The following is a 23,493-nucleotide window of genomic DNA, read 5'->3' as shown; positions in this document are numbered from 1 at the left end:
TTAGGAAACAATCTGACTAGCAGATTAAAACTCCTATCCAAGGGACATACTCCACTACAGTCCCATGGGTCAGAACCAGCTAGGTAAATTCCTCATCCCAACAGGGCCACATACTAGAGGAAAAAAAACCCAGCATAACTCCATATATTTCATTTCAGATTTCAAGTAACAGTACACCACAGACTAAGAATGATGCCCATTTCACCAATGGATTTATCTTAAGGATAGTCAATTCTGCCATAAAATTACTTCTTTCAATCATTTATTTTTGGATTATGTATTTCCAGCTGTTTACATTCACCCCTACGTCAATTATCTCCAGCTGAAACCCATCTGAAGTTCAGCTGAGCGCTGTGACTCCAGATGAGACATAGTAAGTCAGCAAGCTCTCAAACTGGTGAAATCTTGCTTTTCCACAAGTGTCTTTATATAATGTAAGGCAGATTCTACATGAATTTAAATCACTGAAGGTATAATAGCTCCAGCAGTCTATGCTAGTTTACACCAGCTAAAGATCTCTAAATAGATTTATGGAGAAAGCTCCCTTTTTATTGCTTAGAATTATTTCTACATGGAATGTTTATTTCTTTCTTGAAAGCCTTTCCTTCAGTATAAGGAACCGCTACCCTCTGTTCATTTTATTTAATCTTGTCTTGAAATGAAAAGCTGGCTAGTATTTTTACTATATGGTTGGATGAAGGTTTAAAAGAAAACAACAAAACCCAAAGAACCTGTCAAGTGTTTCCACATCTTTCCCACCTATTTTTATATATACATATATTATTTTTTTTTTCCTCCTGACTCCACTTGGAAATCTTTAGAGCATACTTCTGTAACCTCATCTAAAATTTACTCAGGTGGTAGTGTATTTATTCTACATTTAATCAGTGCCTTGGCTCCATCCATAATTTAAAAATATGAAGAATACAAATCCTCTTTTCTATTAAAAGGATTTAGAATCTTTGAGGAGATTTATCAAGCACTTTGAGATGGTTTTGCACAAAAAGGTGCCACTATATATTACATGCAATTAAAGTGGTTTAATAGTCTACTCCAAATTGAAGAGAATGTTTTCTATTCTCAATATCTATTTTGCACATAGAAATTAAATACATTTTGGAATAAACAAAACTACTCAGTGTAAAGGGATTTGAAAGTAATAGATGCTATAGGTTTTACAGCAGCTCTTCAACCAAGCAGGAATACCTGATACCAGAAAACAATTTTTAGAGGATCTGGAAGAATGGTGCAGACATGCAGATGTCCCAATACACTATTTTGCCATGATAGGGGAAAAATATTAAGTCATTTTGAAGAGATGTATTAATGTGTTCCAAACAAATGTCATGATAAAATTAAGCCATTGTTCTGGTTGAACACAGATAAAAACGCACAAAATAACTTTTGATCTGCTTTACATTGCACAGAAGACCGATCACTTTTAAAGTGAGAAACAAGCATTTCTTGAACACAAGAATCGCAAAGCTTGAATAATTCAGCAGAGCCATTCACATACATTCATGTATTATGAATGAATGCTCCATTATAGTTTATTCCTTACACACACAGCTTTATGCTAATACATTTAATGCCTTTAAAAAAAAAAAAAAACAAAAAACAAAAACAAAACCAGCTGAAATGGGAACAGCCTATACCTTGTTAGAATGATGGTTTTAATTTGACCTGCTTTGGTCACGATACTTAAGCCGCAGCAGTTACTACTTTGAATTTGTTTCTCTGTGGTCATAATTTACAATTTAAAGTTAAAGAAAAAGTTTTGGATGCTGTATGGGGGGCTTGTCTGTGGAGAATGGAGTAAAACAGTTAGGGTGGTTAAATCTAGAAGCAACTTCTCCATCTTCTGATCTCCTTTAATATTGGTGGTACATACTTTTCCTACAAAACACACACAAAACTATACATATGAGTGCCAAGACATTCTGACTCGGAAGAGAACAATTCCAACCAAGCAATTGATTATGAAAACATGAAATAGGTTTCACTAGGGTAAATAAAATATCCTGCGCTATATAAACTTTAATGGCTGGGAGCAAACATGAGGCTAACATCCAAATAAGTAACTCCCAGTGCTAACTTCATTTCAAATTGTTTATGCCCAAATGGAGGGCTTCATCTGGGAGATGCTGAAATCATTCAAGCAGCTTCAGATACTCAGTACTACTATAACAATACGGCAGCCCAGAAATTGCTGCTTCTAACAATTTCCCTTATCATCTAGCTGGAATAGGTCTTCCTACTTGACTCAGAATTAAGTTTGCAGGAGCTTAGAAAACAGAATGTGCTACATGATGGCAGTCATACCATCATCTCATTTTCAGAATAGCTCAGTCCGTCTTATCTGGGGACTCCTTTAAGGCAACTTCTCCCCTTACACTCAACAACTTGAACATGTTTTTATACATTAGGATGTGATAAGACGACCCTCCAGATCCCACAACTGCACTTGAGAGTCTTTTAGAAGGTACCCACTTTCAGGAGATGACCATGAAAGAAAGTTAGCCACGGAGAGTTCTTCTTGCTTACGTGGATGTTCCCCCATCCCTCGCCAAAGTATACACAAGACGACACGTACCAGCTAGGGAGACCCAGGCAAAGATTTGATGGTACTCACCAACGTGAATCAAAACGGGCTTGAGCTCCCCATAAATAAAGATAAATACAGCTGACAGTAGAAATAACTTAAAATCTCTTAGAGAATTACAGAAGAGCTTGCACATCAGATAAAAGTAATACTAGGGTTACAGGCAGAATAATCTGGACACATGGAGCACCCAAGGAAGAATTCAGAACTGACATGCACATAGTCAGCTGCAGAGTTAGTACTCTACAACGCCATGTCCTCATAATTACTAACGCTAGTGTAAAGCTTTGAAGTCTAAAAGCCATGGCAGATTTTGGATTTGTGCACGTGAGAGCAAAATCCAGCCCACTAACATTAAGTTGCATGACATTCTTCTTACCAAAGAATGATAGACACTGTGTACTTATGTACGCTTGACACTAAAAAACAGAGGTTACTTTAACAATCCTTTGTTAAATGCTAAGTAAGAAAACTTTTCCCCTATTGTGTCGCAAAAAGAGTAAAGTGGGAGTGGGAGTTCAGTGAATGCTTTGTCTGGAAATCTTATTATAAAAAAGCGACGATTTAAATCTGCCCTCATGTTTCTAACAAAACTGGACTCGAACCTGGGCTCTTCAGCTTGACATGATTTAAAATACAGATTGTGGTTATATTGAGAAATAAGACTCCTGAATGTTCTTATGACAAGTTGATTGTAGAAGTTACATATTTTCCTTCCTTTGAGGGGTCAGAAAAGGAAAGATGGCAATGATTTTAACTGTCTACTTGATAGTAAATCACCACCTCTGAATTTGTCGTATTTCATCCACGGGTGTTACAGTAAAAATTTTAGGGAGGTCATTTGCCTCTATGGAACCCTAATAGGAATGGAAGTTCGTAAGGTACTTAAAGCTGTAGAGCCCACAAGTCCTCATTCCCATACGCGGAATGCAAATAATGTCAGTTAATGCAGCTTGAGATTTGCAGGCTCAGACCTCACACTAGATTCATATAAAGCAGGCGCCACTTTACAACAATAATCCTTGAAGATTGTTGCCATAAATAAGTATCACAGTATCTAATCTGCAAAAATTAAAAGATTTAAGTTCAAAATGTTCTTTTGTTCCAATAACCATAATAGCAAAAATACACGTTCCCAGAAGGTTACTAGAATCTGTTGCTTTTTTCAAACCACATGCTGCATTTTAGTAACAAACTACTGCACTCTTAAAAGATAACAGTGATAGGACACTGAAGAAAAGTGACTAACTCTTTTAAACACAACTGGAACTTATTTGTCCATTGCATGCCACTTATATTACTGCTATTTTTTTAATGCATAAAAATATCAAGATCATTAAGTGTCAGCTATTAAAACAAATCACTGAACAGTATTTGTGAATTTAGGACTGTGTTTAATTTCAAATAGAAAACATGCTTTTTAAATAAATTATTCACTAATAGGAACCCAGTATCATGAAATCAAAGCAAAAATCAAGTATTGTACATTTTTAATACTGTACATATATTATATATTGTTTTCTCATATTTTAGGTATTCATTTCTAGATTGAAAATCATTAGATTGTTTCCTTGATAAATTGAAACTTTAAAAGCCAATACACCTGTGAAAGCCATTTGCATTAATTAAAAAGAGACAAGTGAACACAACATATGTACAGATCTGTGGCATTCAACCTATAAACTACATACATTAAACCAAACTGTCCCTGCATATTTAACTACAGATCTATTTTGGCAATGTGGAGGTATATCTTTTATCCTGTTGCAAGTCCTAATATGTAAGTAGGAAGCTTCAATATTTACATTCTTAATGAAAGTAGCAAACGTTAACCGAAGAGCAACTGGATTTTCAAAAAAATTTGCATCACGACAAACAAGTAGTACAGTAAAGTTAGTTAAGTATTTTTAATAGCATTCACATTTTTTTAAAAAGTCTCTGAAACGGACCTGTACATCACTTTTATTGACAGAACATAAATATAAGAAAAAGATCCCTAAAAAGACCAGAATTTTTCCCAAACATAAAGTGCTAAGATGTGTACGGTAGTAAGAAGTTTCTTTTTTTTTTTTTCCTTTTTTTTTTTCCTTGATTGAGCAAAGAAAGGTTAACACAAAGGTTAACCACAAATTCAACTGAAATCTTTTTAAAAGACCGTGTGTTCTTGAGCTTCAGCATTCAGATGTTTTAGAAGATTCAGGTTGCTCTTCTAAATTCACCTGCAGTTCATTTTGACATTCTGGTGTCTCACCTTTGACAGCTAAATGGATAACTTTTAGCCATTTCTGTTTTAGTTCCTCATTGTCCGCAGCAAAGCTGTGCACAGACTTAGACTGGGTCAGTTTGAAGCTGTGCGGGAGGTCAGCGCTTCTTGGAGTGTCATCTACTGTATAGCCCAGAAGTGGAATTGTAGCCAGAGCTTTAACATCCTAAGAAGGAGGAAAAGTCCTTGATTAAGAACAGTCAGCTAATCTGCCCACTACCTCTCGTTTACTATACAGGTTAGTAAAAAACACTTGGGTCTTTCCTCCATTCCCAAGCTATTTGACTTCTCTTCCTCAGATGTCAGTGACAATAATTACTATAATCTTTTCCATTTTCTCTGTACGTACCTGTGGAGCACCATACATGTACAGCACAAGAGCTTCCTGTTTAGGTATAACACACCATGCTTTCTGCCAGGGCTTTGATTTTTCCATGTACTGAAGAAAGCTACATATGACACTATTTCCAGAGACTTCCGCAGATTCAATCTAGGAGATAGTATAAAGCATAAAAAGGAAAACAAACTTTCCTTAAATAAAGACTAAAAACATACAGAACAGAAAAGTAGAAATTCATCACCATTCATATCAAACCTTGGATAGCATCTGCAAAAGAGCTTGAGCAAGTACCCAAGTAAGATCATGAAGGAGTAGATTTATGGAGAATATTTATATATTATGTACATACAATCACAATGCGTACTCCCTTAACGTGTAATCTGTTCCTTCTTTCATCAGTAATTTTGGATTATACACTTCTGGATCACTCTAAATTTCATTTTGCCACCACAGCTAGCCTTTCTCTGTATCTTAGTATCTACAACAATGTCTGATTTCTAAAATAACATCGTGTTAGGCACTCAAGTATCATATAGAATCATAGAGTAGTTTGGGTTGGAAGGGACCTCTAAGGGTCATCTAGTCCAACCCCCCTGCCGTGGGCAGGGACATCTTCAACTAGATCAGGATGCTCAGAGCCCCGTCCAACCTGACCTTGAATGTTTCCAGGGATGGGGCAGCCACCACCTCTCTGGGCAACCTGTGCCAGTGTTTCACCACCCTCAGCGTAAAAAAATTCTTCCTTATACCTAGTCTAAATCTGTCCCCCTTTAGTTTAAAGCCATTCCCCCTTGTCCTGTCGCAACAGGCCCTGCTAAAAAGTTTGTCGCCATCTTTTTTATAAGCCCCCTATAACCATATTGGATAGTTAGTAACAACTACTCTGTTTGGCAGTCAAAATATTATGACAGGATCAGATGCAAACACATTTCTAAGAATAACATAAGAATGCAAGCACTAATCCTAGAGAAAAGATTAGGTGAATTGCTTAAAATCTGAAGACAGTGACATGCTACTCGGGTTAAATAGTGATCCTGAGAAGAACAGAAAGAACACAAAATGATTACGTGTTAAAATTTCCTTGCATCAGTTTTTTTCCTCTCCCAGTAATGATGCTGTCTGGATGCTGCAACATGGTACGAACCACTCCACTGTCATGAGATCCAGCATGCAGACAGATATTTCTGAGACACTATAGCTCCTTCAGTCACCTTAAAAAAGCCACCATGCCAAGAAACAGCAGTCTCTTGACTATAAGGTAAGCTAGTGGAGTTCTGCGCTCCTTACTCTCCTTACATTTAAGAGAGTGCAGTCAAGTGTAGTCAAGCCAACGTGGATTACGAACTGTATATTGAATTACAATCTGTATCTTATTTTTGCCTTCTTTTTCTGTTGGTGTTTAACGCAAGTGTCAGTCCTTCTCTACTACATCCCAAGATAAATATATGTCTCGACAAAGTTAGGATGATATCTCTCTAATGTATGTCAGGCATTTTAAAAGTGCCTATAAAGGGGGATTTAAGAAATGTGAAGGTTAATTGCAATTATAAGATGCCTATTTCTCCCCCGATCATAAGAGAAACATGGGTCTCTATTGTCTGATTGAGACCTTGAATTTATAGATGTCAAAAACTGAGAGCAACTCAATGACTTAAAGGTACACTGTACACACTGATCAAAACAGTATCTTACTACTCAGACTCTGAACAGCAAAATTCTCGCCCATTCCCCTCTCCTCCATCCCCGGTTCTTTCAGTTTGGGTATATGTTTTCAAGAATCATTGTAGTAGCAGTGGGTTTTGTTGCTACGACAGCTTAAGTGCAGAAGAAGAAGACTGAAGATTTATAAGGAAAGGTAATGTTTTAAGATTCATATCAAATCTTTTTATTTTTAGCTGATGTAACTGGAAAGAAGCAAACAAGCTAAGGTTCATAATTCCCCCTTTAAAAAGTTGTAAGATACAAAGTAGTATTGTAAAAGATGAATAGTGAAAACCAAAATCTATTGGATGGGATGAATTTAGTCCACATACTTTTTTTTTAATTCCTCAAACAGAAAATAGTCCTGCAAGAATGCTACCATTTTTCATCTACTGATGAGCTGAAACTGTTTGCAACTATGCACATATAGTATTTTTAAATGACATACCTCCAAGATGCCTTTCTTCTTCTTTTCCTCACTGTCTGTACAACCAGTTATAACATGATAGCAGTCCTTACAGACTTTGTTCAATTTATTGCCATCATATTCCAGATGTGCCTTATAATCAGAACATTTCCAGCAAACCACCTTAGAAACAAAAAAGATAAGCAATATATAAAATTTAAGTATTTATAAAACTTTATGGAAACAGAATTTAATTTAAAATTAGTATTATTATATCTAATTAGTAATATTTTGTTTAATTATACAGAACAAGAAAGATAATTGCTTTATGATGCTATTATGTCAACTGTAAGTTAATTGAAAATAATGATTTTTCCAAATTTGTGCCACTGTTTCTCAACTAGAAGTGCTTTTTACTATTTACCTGGTGGGAACTTCGTACCTTGTATAAAATCACATTAGGCTTTCAATTATATCTGTAGGTTAAAGTTAGGAACAGAATCAGAATATAGCACAAACCATGCTGCAGGAAGAAAATCCTCCAGTTTCTTTAGATGCCAACCTGAAAAGGTACACTTACAATTTTGTTTTCTATGTAACCTCAGAAATGTACAACTGAGATGTACTTTTAATGATTAAAAATTAATAAAATCAGAAATGGTTAATTTTTTAACCTAAGAAATATTAAATTTACAGTTTCAGAATCTGTTCATGAGTACACAGAATACATAAGTCAATGACACAGCGTCTTTTGTCTTTTCACAAAATATATAGAGAAAACTGAAATGCAAGAAAAGCTGAGAGAAGTTCCTTCATTAGAAATATTTCTCCACAGAAATGTTCTTTCAGGGGAAAGAGATGCCCTGCATAAAAAGTGTGAGTGCAGTTATTTCAAGAAAGAAAGGTGGACAAATGGACTTGAACCACTCAAACACCTGAACAAAATTTTATCGTGGACCAGGGCTCTGCAGTACTAATCTAGATCACTACCTTCAACTAGTATCTCTAGAGAATACTAGTTAAGTATTCCCAGTTAGTCACTGCTGGAAAGACACTATCACTGACCCAAATTAATTCCTATGAAAAATGTTTTAAAATTAAAGTGGAAGGAGATGTGATAGAACTACAATAGAGGAAAGTAGTTGGAGTCTAAACAAAAGGAGGAATAAAAAGGAAGGGTGTGATCTTAAGATTAATGGAGGAGTTTTAAGACAGAATGTTCTGGAAAAAAAAAAAACAGATGACAACTGTATAATCAATAATTCAGAGCTTCTGAAAAAGTCTCTAGCGTCCTGCAAAGCACAAAAGCAGCACTGTGAATGCAGTAAGCCTTCATACCACATAAAAACATTAGAAAGAAATCATACAGAATAACCTGTAAAACAAAAATTAAACCTGGGCTTGCACTACCACCTGCTGGAGAAAGGCATAGCTGCTGGATGGCAAGAAAAGAAAGCACAGTATGTTTGCTCTTTTATTAATTTCTGAAAAATCTTAAGTCATACCAGTGTCTCATAGTCACTTTAAAGTGGCACACGTTACCATAGCATCATACATGGAAAGCAGCAGTAATACTCTCTCCCCTTCCTAACCTCCTCTCCCTTCCCTGATGCTTCACGCGTGTTCACACAGTTACACACTGAACCCAGCCAGGAACAGCTCCAAGTTAACCCACTGAAGAAGTTTTAACTGCAGGTCTTCGTGGTCTTCTTGCGAAGCGGAGAGAGAAGGTAGCAGAATAGGAAGAGGCGGCAGCCAGTGCTGCCAGGGATAATGCTGGCTTATGCCAGTTTAACGTAGTCTTGAAACTCGTGGCCAGTGGAGGCCACTCGGGAGTAACAGTATAGTATGTCCAGGGGCTTGGGACATTTTACACAAACGTGCATCTTCCTCTGCTGTAAATTACTTCCGAATTTACCATGACAACTAAAGCAGACAGGGGATCCTTTGTGGTATACTATACGCAGCTTCTGCTTTCAGCCACAAGCACAGCAACAAACTCTGCAGCATAACAAGCAGCCACCAGAAGTAGGTGCTTAGACCCGTTCCCAAGCCTGCTCACCGGCTACAGCAGCTAGGGTTTTGCACTTACGTGTCCACATGCTCGGCAGTGATGCCTTCTCCTTGTCAGTGCATTAAAGGGCTCCTTGCATTTCATGCACATGGTTACTTCGTTGTCTCGTATCCACCTCGGTGCTCTCTTCCCAAGCTCAGCATTCTGAAGGGCGGCAGGGGGAGGATGAAAAAAGCCAGTATAAAAAGTTGCACAGTACTTTATATAGAGAAAATAATTATTCTCTTCCTCTGGAAAGGAAACGGCAAAACACAGCTCAAGATGCATTTTGAATTCTATACAAGAAATAAAGAACCCAGTCAAAAATCATTATGCATGACTGAAAGGGTAATCTGTTATGCATTTCAAGAAAAAAAGAGGCTTGTTTATAAGATTTGGCATTATGAAGAAAAACAATTACCAACAAGATGACTACTTTGTAATGCCTCTGCTACAAGAATGATGAGCTTGAAAACAAAGTTTCTGCCAAACTTTTTCCAGTCACTGAAGAACAAAATGGGTACTAAGAAGGTTACAAAGGAATAACAGCAACTTACAGAAACTTCAACAGGCATGTCTTCATATTCTTTAGCAATAGCGTTTCTGAAAGTTTCATTCCTCTGCTGAAAAGCTTCTATAGTGTTCTGAAGCGCCTAAAGAAACAATGGAGAAACTGCTCAAACATATTACACTTAGAACAGACTCTCTGCATTCTGACCATTTATTGATTAGCAGACGGAAGCTACAGCCAGAAAATATGAATATTACTTTTTTAATTGCTTCAGTGAAAAAGCACTTATAAAATAAAGAATGTAGATTAATTTACCTTTATCCATTCTTCCTTATCTTGTTCAGAACTAAAAGAAATATTTGACACATTAGTCCAAAACTAGTTCAGGAAACGTTATCTCACTATGAACAACTTCTTGCAAAAGCCAAGCTTCTGAAATAATTCTCAGAAATATAAATTAAAACAATACTAATTGTTAACTGTCCAACTTAAAAAACAAAATCACCCCCCCCCCCCAAAAAAAAAAACAAAAGCATGACTTCAGGCTTCACAAGTTTGCAATCACTAAGCAGTGAATTCAAGTTGAAAGATAAATGTAAATGCATTTAAAAGTAGTATTTGCATTGTTAGACTTTTTTTTTTTTTGAGAACAGGACAGAGAGGAAAAGACAATGCGAAATTTAGGTGTAGGTGTGTTTTTTCTCCTCTGATTTCATGCACTACTAAGTTCACATGCCAACGCATATTTCTCCTGTGTATCTCTTAAATCTTCCTCCCTCCCCAACAAAAGTAATTTCCTTAACACTTTTTTTTTTGTTGTTTAAACTTGTATGTAGTGGCAAGAAGAGTATCCAACTAAAAAAAAAAGGAAAACTCTGCTTTAATATTATAAACCAAACAGCAGAAATTTCCCTTCTATGCATTAGGGCAGACACAGATGCCTTAAGAGTAAGCACAGACGAGATATACAGGCAAGACAGAGATGAGAGAGGAAGCATATTCAACTCTGATCTTGTATGACACCTTTGTCTTTAAAAATGTATCAGCAGGACTTTGACATTCAAATCTTTGGAAAAATGTCTTACATCACAAGTAACAGTACTATCAGAAAGCACTGGCCAGTGTTGGCAACGAATACAGTTTATCTGCAAACTTTAAGTCAGAAAGATGAGAATTAGCACCACAGTATATGTGGCTCTTCGAAAGTGGCTTCCTCCTTGAATCATGATGTGGAAAAAAAAACGTTCTGTAGCCATGCAGTATCAGCCATGCAAAATTTTATTTTTCTATGGATTGCTATGAAGGATGTGAAAGAGAGCTTTTACAGCATCTCCATAAAAATGGCTCCTCACACGTTGTTTTGCAATATTAGTACAACTTCTAAGCAAGCAGAATCCTAAACAAGTGTTTCCCCTTCCCACCTACCATCTGCATATGAGGCAGAAGAAACCTGTCTAAACAGCCAAAATAATTCTCCCTACCTGCTTACATTAAAAAACAAAAGCTGAGCTATTAAATGTCGTACCAGATCAGCAACCTCTCAAAGAAATAATCTACCAGCTGTTTAAAACCGGTGATTGACAACGTACTCAAATAGTACTCTGAAAAATAAATAAATAGATGCCTACTAGTAAAGCAAACCCCAAGGGTAAACTAAACATTACAATGCTGTTAATACAAGCTCATGAGTCAAGACCATTAAGGTATAGGGCACATAAAATACTCATACGTTAATTGAGATCATTCTAATATAATCGAATAAGATCTCATTTGGTACTCATTCCTTCACAATTTTGTACAGACGACGCATTCTAAAAATGTTCGTAAAACAAAACAAAACATGAAAACATGTTCCTCTCACACCTCAAATAAACTAACGCAATAAACTTTTAATTACTGATAATTTGGGGAAGTTGACAAAATAAACTTACTTTGTTGCAGCATTTTTAAATGGATGTATAGTATAAGAACTTGCCAAATACTTCGCAAGACATCATACAGCAATTTATAGTAGATGTGATTGATAGCCAAAAACATGCCCCGAAAGTCTTGCAGAGCTTAGTGGAAAGCTTTTTCCTGTCGTTTTTCAAAGTATATATTTAATTTAAAATTCAATGATAGTGTAGGCAAATCTCTATATGCTGTTATATTTCTATATTCACTGCTGTTACTCTCATTAAATATTACAAGCCTTATTCCATAAAGGAAAGTAGCTCGCAAGCTTGTTTGCTAGCCAGCTATGGTTTGTCCCCAAATACATGGTGTCACCACAAAACGGTATCCCCCACGGACATCCTCCCGCTTATTTAATCCTTGCTTCTCCGCAATGAAATCCTGACTGCTAAGAACAGGATCTTTAAGCAGGTCCAAAAGGAGAGGTTGAGCACCCTACTTTATTCGAAGTGGGGCAGTCTAGACAGGGAAGGTTTAGCCTAGGCAATGCAAAAAGCAGCAACGGGAAGGCAACCCAGCAAGAGGAGGACAGGAGGACTAATAAGGAAAGCAGGAAAGTGCCAGTCAGAAGAGTTGAACTGGAGAAGAAGGACCCGAGAACTAGAAGGAGAACTTGCCTTCCAGGGTGAGGTTGATACCTGGGGCCAGAGGAAAACAAGTAGACTGGAAACAGGCCTGAGGAATGGAGGAAAGCAGGTGCCCATCTACTACTGTAGAAAACTATGTTCTGTGGACATATCCCCACCGGGGTGGAGAGTTTTATTGAGTGGACATGCCCTGAGGTGAACAGACCCATTTTTACCAAGGTGGCTCAGGTACCAGAGGCAGCAGCACTGCCCAGAAATTAATACACTCAGTGTCCCAACACACTTAAGTCAGACAGATTGCTTCTGCATCAGTTAGGTACACTGCTTTCAATCTTCCAGCCAGCCCGTTCACGGCTGTCTTAGGTATTTCTGCAAGGTAAGGCAATGCACTATAAATCACAGATGCATCTTCTATTCCAAGAGATTCTTGGACTGATAATTTACATTTTTGGCAGCCTGGGCTACTTTCAAAACACTGATATTAAGATGAAGCCCATTGCATCTTTCTCTAAATCCATCAGACCAATCTTTTGTGTGTATATATTTAATCCTCCAAAAATTAGATAAAAAGACTTTGCTTACCTGGCCTGCAACTCCAGTGTTCGCTCTTTTCCAGACACTTGAAAAGTGTGTGGATATTCTTCGTTATGAGTTTCTATAATCTTCATGCCGTCTATGCCAACTCTGGTTCGAACTGAGAATTTTGATCCTACCAAGCTGAATTTGGGGACGCAGTAGAGCAACATATTGTTAAACTGGGAAAAAAATAAACACATGGCTTTGCATTAACAAAACCACAGATAGAGATCTGAGACAATATCACAAAGCTGGACTCAGCGGGAGAGAAAGCAGGTTCTTTCCTGCTCAGTTGATATATGAGAAGACCAAAGCTCTCATGCAAGACAACTCCTTTTTCTTATTTGTTTAGAAATAAGATTAAAGAACAGCTTCAGTGCATATAAGAGTAATTCCTCTGTATATGCAGCAGTCTTCACAGAATTTATTACCAACTATACTCAGACTGGCTATTTTATACCGTTGTAAACCTTCTGTTAGAAAAACCCCATTCTTATGCCCCAATTCTGCAAAAACTACTCTAAATGGCAGAGTAAGAACTCTTTTCTTCAGTGTATACGTTTATATTTACCCTGTACCAAAAACATTTGGCTTTGTAGAAGTTGTAAGTAATATTATTTGAGGACATTATTTGTCTTTTCTCTAAGATAGAGGAACGTTTCTGTCTTACAGTTTTTATTCACTGACACCCTCAATATCACAGGGAAAAAAAAAAAACGAGGACAAAGATATATTCCTTTATTAAAGATTAGAACTTTAAATAATGTTTAAATGTCTAAAGCCCCAGCCTAGAAGCACAGTTATTAGATCTATAGTGTTTAATTTTCACACATTTTTTTGTCCTCACATTTTTTCACAATTAATTATTAAAAAGAGAAGCTCACTTCAGTTAAATCATATTTCATAAAAATCCTGTCTAGCCTATTGTCTAGTCTGTATCACAGATACAGCACATTTGAACTTGTCACCTCTCATATGAAGTGCACATCATTTTAATCAGCTGTCTAGCCCCATTCGAGGTCTTACTATTCAATGGTTTCTCCTTTTGTTTGAAGCACAGATAAGCAGGAGTTCTGCCTCAACAACCCGTTACTAGTCTTTATTAACCAGAAGACAGGCAATGCCAGAGGCCCATAAGCAAAAATGTATTAGCAATTTTTAATGCATGGGAAGCAATGAATACATCAAACCTTTTCCAAGGGAGTTGTAAGGGAGCATGGCTGCAGTTTGTTAGTTCCAAGACAGGACACAGGCACCTGTCAAGAGGATGACCTGCCACGATAACAAGCTCCCACAGGACCGTGACACTTACTGGGACCTCAACACACACAATCTATCAGGACTAAAATCCTAAGCTTTTACATTTCAGTTTCATGAGAACATCAAAGTTCTCATGGCTCTAGGACCTGCATTTATTATCAGCAGCCACTTATTTAAAAGTGAGTTGCTGGACACTCGTTCCATTTATTTAAAACCATGTATTCTGTTCTAAGTGGCGTTTTCAAGCCTTTCTGTAAGCAGTATAAGGTTTACTTATGCTCTAGTATCACTAGTGGAAAGGCACTGACATCAACTAGAGGATTTCCCTCTCTCTCTGGTAGTTCTTTCAAGTCTAGAAAAGTATACAGCCACTCCTGCAACCGCAGGCCACCATACTTACTAGGAAAAGATACCGTTCTTGAGCAGACGTATTGCGAGCAGCGAGTTTAAGGATCTGTCCTTCTTTTATCAGTTCATTTGAAGGGTTCACAATGTCTTCCTCTTCTCCCAGCATCTCATATATCTCTAACAATTTCTTTAGATTCTCCTTTACAGTGAAAACACAGTTATAAAACATTAATTAAAAGCATAGATCTTTAAGCATGTTTAAATGAAATGATGGGAGCTTGTGTAAGCCTGGAGAATGTTAGCTTTGAAAAACATATATATATACCTGGTATGTATGGTCAGCCATGCAGATTGATTAACATAATTGATATGGAACAAGTACTTTTAGAAATGTTATCTCCATGGTAATTTTAAAAATGCAGTTATACATGCAACCTGTGTTATTTTTTGTCCAAAATATCTCACATACTTAAAGTACCACCTATCATGCCAGCCCATTATGGTAGAGAAACAGTAACTACTCTTTACAAACTTTATCTTTCCACTGACAGAAACAGATGAAACAAGGTTAAGAGTCCAACATAGGGTCAGCTATTTGAGCCAGGAGAGGAACCTAGTCTGTCCCATTTTCCACTTGAGAGAATTAGGTGCAATGCCAAATTTTGTCAGTCGTTCCCAGGACCTGTATAAATACATTAAGTGGGAGCAATCACTTGGACCCAGGAAACCCATTTTTGCCATTTTAGGGAAGATTTGCAATTCACACTCCTAGCTTCAGCAAATACTCAAATATAATATGTTAAAACATGAACAAGGAAACAAGGATCATTTACCATTTTTCTTATTGCACTATTAGAGTGACTTGCTGCAGTAGATATAATTTCCAGGGATTCTAGACAGAAAAAAAAAGAAAAAAGTAAAACGGAAAAGCTGCATTTTTACGTATTTATATATTACATAGAGAAAAAAAAAGGATCATTCTATGAAATTATGTTTGTCATTTTTATGTAAATTACAACACTGCAATACATTTCTTAAATTATCAATAAAAACTAACCAAGGTAAAGTGGAAAGCATAAGAAAGTCAGTTAGCAAAAAGAAAAAGGATCATTCTATGAAATTATGTTTGTAATTTTTATGTAAATTACAACACTGCAATATATTTCTTAAATTATCAATCAAAACTAACCAAGCTAAAGTGGAAAGCATAAGAAAGTCAGCTAGCAAAAAGAAATTATAATCTGGAAAGATCAGAAGAGAATTATTGTAGATTACTTTACAGCTTCAGCACTTAGAATTTTTTGTGACATGAACAGTCATGGTTCTCTCTCCTCTTTTCTCAAAGTAGTCCAGAATGTAATACTATGGTTTTTAGTTGAAGCAGCTCACATTACAAATATTTACAGTAATGGTACTAACAATGAAATATTTCAGAAAATTATCTGGCAAGTAGCTTTGAACAATCCATGGAAAGCTTGAACTCTGTTCTTGTGCAAATACACGGGGGGCAAAACAGAGATCAAGGGGCAGACATTTTACATTAGCTATAAATTTGCACCCCTAAATATTTGATTTTTTTTTTTTTTTTTTTTAAAGAGACATACATTCCAAATGTGCATAAAGCAAACAAAAATGCCGACAAAAAAAGAAGAAAAAAAGAAAGAAAAACCACCACAACCCAGAACATCCGCAAAGCAAACGAATCAGAACTTGTGCACTATTCCAAAACTAAAGCAAAACTTGTGTACTCCAGGAGAAGAATACTAAAGGCTTTACAGTTTTTATATTAACTTCATCCACTATTCAAACAGATTTTTTTTTTTTCCAAAGAATCCTACAACTCCACTGAAGAAATTCTATCATTCTTGTCACAGGAACTTTACTTCTTCACTTTATTTTTCCTGAAAAATATCTTTAATTTACAGGATTGTCTTACTAATATCTTATTACAGCTCTCTTAATGGCTAGAAGATACTTGCTTTCAGCATCTTTCCAGTCTAGGGAATCCTGAGGCAATTTCCTTAGGTAGTCCTTTAGAAGCATCTCGTAGCGTGGAATACGTTGTACTGGTTCTAGCATGTGATGTTGCAATGTCAAGTTTCCACACACTTTTTCCTTCTAAAAAATTGTAAACATATTTCAATGTAGTAGGCAAAAATGTTATTAGGATATAGTAAAATCAAAGTTATGAGTGATAAAACAAAAATTATGTATTTTGAAACATGCATGATAGAGCTTCTGAAAGAAAATAGAACTATTTATCCAAACCAGGTATTTAGAAATTCTTTCCTAAAAATAATTGCAAAAAGAGTTTTCTAAGTATCTAGTAGAATTCATAAAAGTCCTAGCAAAAAGAAGCTCCCAAACTCTAGTGTATTTTAACTGAGTTTTGTAATAACTCAGACAAAATAATTACAACTGAATTAATAAGAACAGTTCATGACCACGTATTAGAAAACAACTCTTAAAATACACCTTTATAACTCATTTATCTATCTGAGAAGGGAGTGCTTTCTTTGAGTTTCACTCATAACGTAAACACCTCAGCAGTGTTTTAAGACGCATATTCATTTCCATAATCTTAGATGCAATTAAAAGATTACATTAAAATACACATCGTTGTCTTCCCTGGCTTAGAATCACAAGACCCTATAGAGTGGTAAAATTGAAGCAGAAATACCTTATCCTATTTCTAGCTGCTTAGTCTGCAGTAGGAAGACACATACCTGCCAAGTCACAGAGAAACCTACAGGGAGCACTAGAGGGTATAAAACGCACCTTTGAAACGAATGGTGCATTGCTTAACTGTCAACCTTTCTTTACCTTTTGCGGCTCAGCATTTAGGATTATATACTTACTTCCAAAGCGTAGTGCTCTGCATAACAGCACTGGTGTGAGCCAATGGAATACTTACAGATTCAGTGCAAGGATCTATAGTTGCACTGATAGGTCACTTTATCTTAAAACAGTATTTACTTTTGGTATCCACAACAAAACGCAGTATTTTTTTAGTCTTCTCGTGTTTCAGCCTTTACACTTTGATCCTCTATGTTGCACTGGAAAGGCTGGATTTGTGTGGGTATTTGTGCACGTGTGAAGGGAGAAGGAGAAGAAACGGAATGCGGTGTGAAGCGGACAAAAACAACCACCCACAATTCTAAGGGATTTGGTATTTCATTTTCTCTTTAATCCTTTTTTCACTCACAAACCTATATATTTTTTCATATATGCTTGAATTACTTGGAGATCTACATTATTCTCCCCATTACCTGAATGTCTTGAATAATGAATTTGAATTGAGGTGACCGTTCAGTCCACGTTTTCACCAATTCCATTGCGTTATCAAAATTCTTCACGTACTCTCCATACATCTTGAGGAAAGGAGCTAACTTTTGCAGGATATCTCCAATTCTGGGGGTGGTAGTCCTGCAAAGTAAGAGGGCGGAATCTCAGAGCAAACAGGAAAGAAAAAAAGTCACACAAGGTTATAAAATGGTTTCAAGCGTTTAACAGAGAATCCTCCTGTTCGGGATCGCCTCATGTAGGGTTCCAACGTAACCATTAAAACTGACCTGAGTTAACATGGAAAGATTGTTTGTATCCTCTTTGATCATGTGTAAGTGTGATAGGTCATGTAGAGCACTAAAGAAAGAAAAGCTATCCATAATAAAAAACTTGAAAGGCTTTGCTTACAAAATATGACCTAATTTATTTTATTTGCAGTTCCTTAAAACTGTATTATCTTCTTTTGAGCATACTTTACCCTCTAAGTATCTAACCTGTGGTTTTGTTTGAGGACTAAATCCATACTGTACAGCTTCCCTTCTGTGCCTTATCAAATACATGTATTTACAACTTTTAAAAATCATTTTATTTAAGAAAACCTATGAAGTAGAGAGAATCCCTTGGATTCTAGTCTTTTGTGAGAACTTTCCCACAACTTTCCCAATTATTGACAGCATCTTCAAATAAAACAGAATAGTAAAGAAACTGATGGAGAGGCAGAGAGAAGCTGCACTCTCGATGCACACAAAGAAAGCAGAACGGCACACATGCATCTCCGAGAACTACAATATGAAACACGTTTCACGTTTCATTTTCAAGGACAGATTCAGAAAACCAGTACCTCTTGATTTCTGGAAGTCTGAAACCAATGTTGTGGTAGTGGTCTAAAGTGAAGCAATCTACTGCAATTACTTCAGCAGTCTACTCCAACACACCACTTCTCCAAGAGAAAAGCTATGCATTGAATAGCAAATATTGCCAGGAGTGGCAAAGGCTGGTCCAGCTCCAGCTCCCTCTGGGGGGGCAGAAGATACCTATGCACGACCTGGCAGGGGTCTGAGCTACTGCTGGGCCTGGCAACTAGAGAAGGGGACAAGACAGGGTGGGAAGTTGGTCTCTGAAATCACCGAGGCTCTCCACCCTTAATTAGCTTCACATGTTTGTTCAACCACTCTACATGCAAGCAGACACACACTTTCAAAGGCAAGCTAGCAATTTAAAACAAAAACCCACCCCTTTGATTCACTGAATGCTATTTCCCTGGGTTCTCATTTTATTGCAATGTAGCAGCGTATTTTTTAACTGAAAATAAAATGCAAATCATGCTGATTCCAACAGAACTGAAGAAAATGTGAATACATTTCTAAAGGTCACCAGAAAAAAAAACCCAACTCGGACATTAAAGTTTTCTGATAAATTTAACAGATAAGCAATTATAAAATTTTGCAATTAAAAAAAACCCTTAAAGCAGAAAAGACTGTGGCAATCCATTGTATCTAAAGAAACTGGAAGAAGAAAAGAATACTTCTACTGAACTGTTTCACAACTATTACCAGACAGACAGTAAAAGACAATCTTAAAACTTTTGTAAACCAAGAACTAAGAACAGTTTGCTATGCCTGCTCCTTGGATACCTACGGCTGCTCATTTACACAGAGCACTGCAATTTCACTGTCTCTGAAGATTCAAAATTTTCAAAACTACTTTCCATGCAAGGCCCTTCTTATATGTCCAAAGACTCTGAGGCTGTAAAAGCACAAATTCATCATCATTTCAGGTAAGAAAGACAAGGTCCACATCACACAAAGAGCTCCGGAAGAATAGGAAGGACAGGGGAAGTCTCAGAAAGCAGAACCTTCTGAGGACAGCATCCTCCCTTGATGGACTTACACGTACAGATAACTAGTTCATCTCATATTCAAACACTATGCACCACCAGCCAAAATATGAAGTTCTACTAAATGCCGTCAAGTCCAAGACAGTTACTGTTCTCTTGGATAGACAGATCAGGAGGACAACTATTACCATGGACTCAAACCAGCACTGCGCTATTGCCACAGAACAAAGATAGCATCGTTACACGGGTGAAGAAATAGGACTTCACATTGTAACATAGGTACAAAAACACTTTGTATTTCTGTGTTATCAGACCACAATAGTATTCACATTTGCATTCTAAAAACTCAAAAATGAAATAGCTGACTCACTAATCATGAATTGTAGCATCTCGGTTAAAACTGTCATGGCTGGAAGCAAACTAAGCAAAGGTCTGTAAACTCACAGCACAGCAAAGGTGACTACAGAACAGCTGCTTTCTCTTCTAATATACAAGCTAACAGGCATCCAACAAAATTGAAAGTTGCTGTTTCAAAGCAAAACAAATCATGTGAGTAGGTCAGCTCTGTAATTGCCACAGATTCCAAAACTTCGTATTGAAAGAGTGAAATAATTTCTTTACCACCACCCCGACCCCAGAGGCTATCACACTGCGTTCTTCTATTCTTCCCCAGGTATCTGCTATGGGTCATCTTCGGGTACAAAAGACAGAGTTAGATAGGTATTTTATTTGATGTGGGATCACTGTTATGCTCTTTTCATGGGAAATATATTGCAACAAGGCTGTTTCTAGTGTTTTCAAGCCATATGTTGTAAAAGAGATATTCAGCTCCAGCTGTTGCTCAACTCAATTTAAATGCAACTACCAGACAATTTCGTTTCCACCCGATAAGCTTAGATTCACACTGCCTTTGCTTGTAAGAGAGAAGAACCTGCTTCTGATCGGCTTTCCCAGTTGCAAAACTATATATTTTTTACCTTAAGTTTTGAAAACAAACCACAACTCAGGGAAAGCGTCAGAAATTTTTATCCAGCTATTTTTATTGGAAGCTAAAGAACAACAGAAGAAGTGCATGAAGCTACTGACAGAACATACTTAAGTATTTTCTGTGTCCAGTTAAGTGAACTGCTGAGGAAAGCGAAGTCTCTATCTGGCAGAAGCTGTTGTGCCAGACAATTTCAGAGACTGGTGATGGGGATAGAAAATTATCCCAAATTTTCTTTCAGCAATGATCAGAAATTCTCTTCAACTGCACCGTTTCTTTTAACTCCTCCCAAAAGCATAATGTTTTAAGGACGTTTGAACAGGCTGTCTTAGGTACAGCACAGAGGTTGTTTCCAAGCAACGTGGGAAAGATAATATCCTTATGATGCAATTTATTAGTTTTGCACTAATAGTCAAAGCTCATCTGAAAAAGCACTTTTCAACCTTTGAAACTATGTAATTATACATACATTATTAGCGTGCAATTTAGCATTTTGCAAATACATAAGGTAGCACAACCCATCTTTTGTGCTCTATAAAGTGTGTAGAGCAACATTTTAAGAGCACATCACAAATTTCATTTCAAATATATACAGCACTGACATAATGTAGTGTAAGCTGCTTTTAAAACATCATTGGACTAAATTAAACTCAAGTTCTCATAAATATGTACTCTGTTTTGATCCAGACATTTGTCTTTCCTACCAGATTTTTTCAATTGTTCAGAAGAAAAGGTTGGATTTACCTTACACAGTCATTCTGCAAGAAACGTAAATTAAGGTGTAAACTTTGGTACATTCCATGATGCTTAGGTTTTATTTACTTTCTTCCATTATAGACTATACAGGGCTACCATGTGTTTGTACATGGTAACTATTCTATTTTAAAGAATCATCATTTTAAAGGGGAATCATCTCACAGAGACAGGAGATATATAGCTTGTTGTCTAAAGCACCACTGTGTGGTCTGAGATTTTTTCATATATGTCACAAGAATATATTATTTCTTATTTTTTTTTACTGTAATTTTTGACAATTAAGGTGTTATATGAAAGTGTAACTGGAAACGATATCTGGACAAACACTAGAATTCCTCACGATAAACCCCAGATAACATGGAATACAGCAACCAAACAGGTGCTGAGGTGAAACAACTGGATGAAACAATATTCATAAATTTTTATTGTTTTGGGTTTTTTTGCGTGGGTTGTTTTTGTGTGTTTTGTTTTGTTTTTTTAAATGAGGTGTCCTCCCCTCTTCCCAAATAAGTTAGGGAAGCAGCAATGGTTTGGGATTTTTTTTTTTTTTTGACAATTACATGACAGACCAAAAATACATGGCTATATTTTAATATCTCCAGAATAGTACACACCAAGGCAGGAGAAAGGTACTTCAACAGTACATGACCATTATAGAGCATATTTACACCTCAGCTATCCTTCTTGCTTGTTCCAAATAGAGGTCCTATTCAAGAAAAGCTAAGGAAAAAACATCCCCAAAACATTCCTGACCTGGATGTGGATTTCAAACAGAAAACCAAAACACAGAAAAACAAAAGCATATCCCACCTTATTACAGAAACCAATAACGACAAAGGTTACTGTGCTACAAGGGTAGCACAAAACACATACGTGTTCTTTATCTCAATTTTGTATTCTGTGTGATGAATTCATCAGGTAGCACGTAATTTCAGCCTGAACCCCTAATTCAGCGAGGCATTTAATCATGAGAATCTCACCAGCTTCAGCAATATACATGTCCTTTATTTTGAGCAAATGACACAAGTCCTCTGCTGAGTCAGATCCCGATGAAGAGGGGAAGAGCAGATGTTCTCCTACCCACAGTACTTCCTGGGCCTGGAGCACTTAATTATGAAGGTACCTTCCCTACATCAACCCTGTGACAGAGTTTCTACAGACACGGTTTTAGTAGTATATTAACCAGTGAATCACCTCTTACCATTCTTGCATTCTTTTCTCAAGTTCTGGAAGTAAGAATTTACTGTGGAAGGCATTTATCGATGAAATATTAGAAAAGATTTTGTTAATCACTTCAGCTGGAAATGAACCTCTGTTGGCTTCTTCAAGGAGTCTGAAATAGAATACCTGCAATACAGAAGAAGAGCCCCAAACCCATTAATCTTTAATTAATGGAAGACCACCTATCCACCCCTCCTACTCCAACTGAGGCAAGATTAGTATTTCAATAATATAGGCAGGTGGTGACAAACTCATTTATTGTCTTCCCCTCACCAGAAGTTAAAAGCTTCTCCTCCCCTTACACCCCACTTTTTTTCTTGCGAGCCAGGAAAGCGCTGCAGGCGGAGCAGACATAAGGAAAGCCAAACTGAAGTAGTGCCATTTTGGATCGACTCCAGGCATCCTGTCTGTTTTAACAGCTACATCATCACAGCTTTCCCAGTCTTCCAGTCGTATTTTCCACTCTTGCTTTTTCTTCAGTTAGCATGATGTCTGATCACCATTAGCCCAACCACTCTCCTTGTATGCTGTATCCCCTTATCCTTTTGAAATCAAAGTAGCTGGCAGACTATGAGCGCTCCCCACGTACCTTTTAAAGCACAAAAGGGGCCCAGTTCTGATTGGACTCTACTATAGTCTCTTTAAAAAAATACATATTCTTTCCCCATCAGTGGGCTCTACCTGATTAGATGCAGCTACAAAACGGCTACAGACATGTGCAGCTGTTGATGTGCACATCACATAAAATAGCGCTTATGGGGAGCTGTGGTCCCTCTATCTCCCTCTCCTCATCTCATCTCATCCTCTAT

General features: G+C 36.9%; 1 protein-coding gene across 2 annotated transcripts in view; it reads right to left on the bottom strand.

The window, feature by feature from the left end:
* Positions 1-4,690: 4,690 nt before the first annotated feature.
* The window catches only part of FGD4 (FYVE, RhoGEF and PH domain containing 4), a 56,795-nt gene continuing 37,992 nt past the window's right edge, over positions 4,691-23,493 (bottom strand). For both annotated transcript variants that reach the window (XM_009332914.1, XM_009332915.1), the window contains exons 6-17: positions 22,665-22,810; positions 17,870-18,026; positions 16,580-16,718; positions 15,434-15,492; positions 14,653-14,799; positions 12,999-13,171; positions 10,192-10,222; positions 9,923-10,018; positions 9,405-9,530; positions 7,355-7,495; positions 5,215-5,355; positions 4,691-5,031 (exon numbers count right to left, since the gene is read on the bottom strand). In XM_009332914.1, the coding sequence (XP_009331189.1) occupies positions 4,774-5,031; positions 5,215-5,355; positions 7,355-7,495; positions 9,405-9,530; positions 9,923-10,018; positions 10,192-10,222; positions 12,999-13,171; positions 14,653-14,799; positions 15,434-15,492; positions 16,580-16,718; positions 17,870-18,026; positions 22,665-22,810 (1,614 nt within the window). In that variant the 3' untranslated portion in view covers positions 4,691-4,773. The remainder of the gene's footprint in view (positions 5,032-5,214; positions 5,356-7,354; positions 7,496-9,404; positions 9,531-9,922; positions 10,019-10,191; positions 10,223-12,998; positions 13,172-14,652; positions 14,800-15,433; positions 15,493-16,579; positions 16,719-17,869; positions 18,027-22,664; positions 22,811-23,493) is intronic.

This window comes from Pygoscelis adeliae, unplaced genomic scaffold (genome assembly GCF_000699105.1).
Source record: "Pygoscelis adeliae isolate BGI_AS28 unplaced genomic scaffold, ASM69910v1 Scaffold38, whole genome shotgun sequence".
Taxonomy (NCBI): domain Eukaryota; kingdom Metazoa; phylum Chordata; class Aves; order Sphenisciformes; family Spheniscidae; genus Pygoscelis; species Pygoscelis adeliae.
The sequence above is the reverse complement of the archived record's forward strand: the minus strand, read 5'-3'. Positions and strand labels throughout refer to the sequence as shown.